This window comes from Nematolebias whitei, chromosome 1, assembly GCF_014905685.2.
Source record: "Nematolebias whitei isolate Nwh7 chromosome 1, NemWhi1, whole genome shotgun sequence".
NCBI classification, from domain to species: Eukaryota; Metazoa; Chordata; class Actinopteri; order Cyprinodontiformes; family Rivulidae; genus Nematolebias; species Nematolebias whitei.
Genome location: NC_056498.1, coordinates 64,223,723 through 64,228,399, shown reverse-complemented (window position 1 = coordinate 64,228,399; position 4,677 = coordinate 64,223,723). Strand labels below are relative to the sequence as shown.

General features: G+C 35.7%; 1 protein-coding gene across 2 annotated transcripts in view; it reads left to right on the top strand.

The window, feature by feature from the left end:
• The window catches only part of pcdh15a (protocadherin-related 15a), a 207,842-nt gene that overhangs the window by 175,936 nt on the left and 27,229 nt on the right, over positions 1–4,677 (top strand). For both annotated transcript variants that reach the window (XM_037680065.1, XM_037680057.1), the window contains exon 27: positions 3,993–4,208. In XM_037680065.1, the coding sequence (XP_037535993.1) occupies positions 3,993–4,208 (216 nt within the window). The remainder of the gene's footprint in view (positions 1–3,992; positions 4,209–4,677) is intronic.

Below are 4,677 nucleotides of genomic sequence, written 5' to 3'. Positions count from 1 at the left end.
TGTAGGACAAGCTGATGGAATACAATTAGGCTTGGCTTTATGTCTTTATTTGCGTTCTATATACACTTTTTTTTTCAAGTTTATTGTAGGACAAGCTGATGGAATACAATTAGGCTTGGCTTTATGTATAAAAATGTTCAAATTGGCAACACTTGCTGTGGCAAGGGTGTATTGGGGATTTTTAAAAGCTCTTTAAAATGGAAAAAATAATGGTCAATTTCCTGCTTTTAAGTAGTATTAAATGGTTTGTCAGAGACTTTATCTCTTTCTGTGTCATTGCTCCATCGTGTTAGTTATCACCCACCTTTTAGTGGCAGGCAATAAAGTAACTTCATGGGTCTGTGTCTTCATGTGCTTGTTGTGTCAGCTACGTATTTCTCATTCTAGAGAAAAGATTTTTAATAAGACTCTCTGAATGTAATCTTTAGATGTACATTTCCAACTGATTACCTTTAGGAGTCAACACAGTTTAAGATAGCTTCTACAGTTAATCAAACTTAGCTAAAACTGGCTATAATCCACCCAGTTTCACAGATATTGAGCTAAAATGTGGTTTAGTAGCTGAGAGGCATCCCAGAAATATGCTACTAATATCAGTGCTAAAGAATGTGTATTAGCTTTGCTCTAAACTTTGACATTAACTGTTAAAATCAATAATGTCTGCCTGTTAGCAAAATATCTTACAACCAACTGAATAGATCTTGTTGAAACCCCTCAGAAAATAAACATTTAGTTTTTGTTTCGTCTACAACTGAATAACCTTTGGCGTCAACACTGTTCAAGATGTCTGCCACATGGCCACCATGATGATAAACACATTTTAAAATTGAAAATACGTTAGTTGTTTTCTTATTTGCAGTTGTGTAAACTTGTGTTACCGTCATTGCAGAGTCGAAACACTGTTGCAGCCAAAGAAAACAACAAAGGATGTACGTGTCCAAGAATAATAGAATAGATTCTTTAAAACTGAACCCAAAAATGGAAAAAGCCAGTGTCTACAGTACGCTGAACTTTGACAGTGTAGTATTGACTCACACATCAATAAGCTGGGCTCTTTGAGTATTTCTGGCAGAAAAACACTGTTTTGTGCCCAAGGAAATGCAAGAGTCAGATTTATTTCAGCACAAAAAAGGCTTTTTAGGATAATTACTTATCAGTTGAAATGTTATAAACTGTGTTTCCTAAAAACGATCTCTCTAGTCTTTACTGTTTATATAAGGTGTCAAAACTCCTACTAAACACCACCATGTGCTCCCTAAAACAGGTCTCTCTTGAAAATGAGTTCTCGTGGCTCAATGAGACTAACATGGATAAATAAAAGCTAAATGAAAAAAAAAAAAAAAAAAACCACAGAGATTGGCTTAAATTAGGGACATTATTTGTCCTTATTATCTTAGATTACAGAACAAAGTGGATAACACATTTTACCGCAGTTGTTTGTATTTTGTAAAGAAGCATCACCATTTTCTTGTATCTTGAAATAATAACTTAAAATATTACCAGGTAATAAAAAGGGAACATAGATTGTCATATTCTGTCCTACATTTTCCATTTGCTGTCTAGCTAGACATATTTGCGACACAATAAGACAAGGGTACACTTTTTGAAGCAGAAAATCTTTCCAGTTTTTAATTTTTATTTTGGTGATGTGATAAAGTTAAGAGAAAATGTTCAATTAACCATAAAAATGTGTGTTGTATACATAGAAAATGTTGGGGGGGGGGGGGTACATAAGTGATTCCATAATTATACAGTTCTTTGTGTGACACTTACTTTTAATCAGAAAATAATAGGAATCATGGTTTGTTAAATTATCCTTCTCAGGTTCTTCCTTGAGTGGCTGCCTTTCCATTTTTACCATATTGAAGTTTTCTCTTTTTGTTAGTCTTAAGATTGTGGACTTTCTTTTTTGGTTTCCCTTTATTTCAGAAATGTATCGGGCGATAGATTGTCCCTATGCTGTCTCCTGGCAATTACATTGAACAAACTCATACACCTCAGCCTGTGTCTAGATAACTTGTAATGGGTTGCACTATATAAACAATGCTGTTACACATTTTTGGACAAATGTTTCTCAGTGAGGACATCAGACTGTGTTGATTTATGCATTCCTTTCATTTGGCGGCTCACCCCTCCCCAAAGAGATTGCTCCTATTCATCACTGTCACCAGACACTGATGGCTGTCTAAAAATTGGTCCTGGCATGTGAACCATAGTAGATGGCTAGTCAGAATAAAAAGCCTAAAGTACCATGCAAAACACTCGGGACATTCTTTGTTTCTTTATAGTATGCTTCAAAACACCAGGACTTTCTTGCCATTTGTTTAAAGTGGTCTTGAGCAATAGCTCTTCAAGATTTCCTTTAGGTTTAGATTCCTTTTCAATTCCTATCAGTCCAGTTCTTGATGATTTTCAGATGATTTCTTTTTCTATTTTTATTTAGTAATATGTTTAATTCTAACTTACTCTTCATCCATTTATTTATTCTTTTATATATGGTTGGGTCACGGAGGCAACAAGTCCAAGAGAGAAGCCCACACACTCCTCTCTCTAGCAACACTTCCTAGCTCCTTCTGTGAGATCCCAAGACATTACCAGGCCAGAGAAGATGCATCATCAATTTTAAATTGAATTCTTTGTCATTTGGTCAGCACCTGTGGTGTCAAGTGGCAGGCAGTCAAAGTGTGGCACTTGGAAGCTACACAGACTGACTGAAGGAGTTGGAGATCTAAAACAGCTGAAACGCATGAATAATTGGATTACGTACTGTATGCCATGTAATCAGAAATACCAAACTAGATAAAAATCAAATAAAATCATGCACACATAAAAAGAAATGTTAAGCAAACTGTTGGTTGCATAAATTGACATAAAGGCTTTGTCATCAGTAAACTGAACGAGTTAGATTTATCACTTTTAAATAACTGCAAGAAATGAATACAGAATGGAGGACTTGTGTAGAAAAATCTGCTGAATCATATTTTAAAACCTGTTGTTTTAAGACCAATTTTATAAAAACTACCTATTTTATAAGGTTACCCTGAATGGAAAGTGAAATGAATAATGTTTTATACTTAATAGCCATTACCACTTCATCTGATATATTTTTGGAAGGATTGCCAATCTTTATTAATACACTGATTTATTGGTAATGGATACATTTTACAGTGACGCCTGATGGTTAATTACCAGGTTTTACTGGGGCACTCAAAGGAACTTAGTCATTAGTAATATCAATTACTACACCTGTGTTGTTTATACTATAAGAAAAGTCCAAATATCTCTGATGAAAAAAATAAAGGGCAAAAGATTGATGGGTTAAGTTAGGCTGAAATCAAAAGTTAAACTTAACTTATATTGCATTAATTTCTAAAAGTCGTATTTTTCATCTGTATTCTGATCATTTGTAATACTTTGACCCATTACTTCAAATGGAGGATTATGTCGCAATGTATGAAGAGATATAAGCAGAGACATACGCAGCTATAGTGCATTGGTTTAAAAATTTAAGAAAATTGCATTTTGTCAAAGAATGAAGCTTTGATCTGTGAGTATTTTTGAATGAATTGTCTGAAAAATAATTCTAAAGAGTGTCTTGAAGCACTTTTCTGATCAGTACTAACAAATTACATGGTTTTGAGTAGAAAAACTTTACATTTTTGCTACTTTCCCTGTGCACTAACAAAGATTTTTTTTCTTTTCAGCTGGGAAATCCCAGTATCTAAATATGTTTTGAGGTTTCTTCTTTCAGATTATACCAATAAATCTTCATTACAATAGGGAAACATAGGATTTAGACTGCTTTTCCAGTTGTTGTCTCAATTATCAAGACAAATCAAACCATATCTCTTGAACTGCTCATATCGGGATGATCTACTGTTGGTATCAAGTTGTAGCTTCGAGTCAGGAATTTGAAAATGTGCTTTGTTCATTTTGACCAAATCTTACTTAATCTTCAGTTTGATGTGATACATTTTATTTGTTTAACACAGGCCACTGATAGGGACACTGGAAACTTTAGTGCCATGGCATACCGCCTCATAATCCCGCCAACAACAGAGGGCCAGGACAGCTTTGTCATCGAGACCTACACAGGCATCATCAAGTCGGCCATGATGTTTCGAAACATGCGCAGGTCCTATTTCAAGTTTGTAGTTGTTGCCACAGATAACTACGGGACAGGTTTCAGCAGCACTGCTGACGTGGTGGTGAGTATCCAGTTGGAGTGTGTACACTGGATTAAATACTGTATATATGAGAGGATTTAGTACTCGTTGATGTTGTCTCACATGTCAGTGACACAACAAACACCTATTGATTTATTTTGTGGACGACTTCAGCTGCATACCGCTGCACACATTTCCACCTCTTCTTTTTTTTCCTCACAATATCACCAGATTATAGCATTTATTCTACAAATTAGTTGGTATTTTTCTACTTGACATTTCAAGTGGGATTTTAGTTAAATACACATCATGTTGTGCAGGAAGTATGACATGTCTTCTAGACAGGGTTGATTCTAGAATCTGAGCTTTAAGGGTGCTTAGCCCCCAGTGCCGACAATGGCTCTTAGCTTGAACAACGCAAGTGGCCATTGGCGTCAGAAGCATTTGTAAAGTGGGGGTGGGGGACACTGGTGGTGTGTGTGTGTGTGTGTGTGTGTGGGGGGGGGGGGGG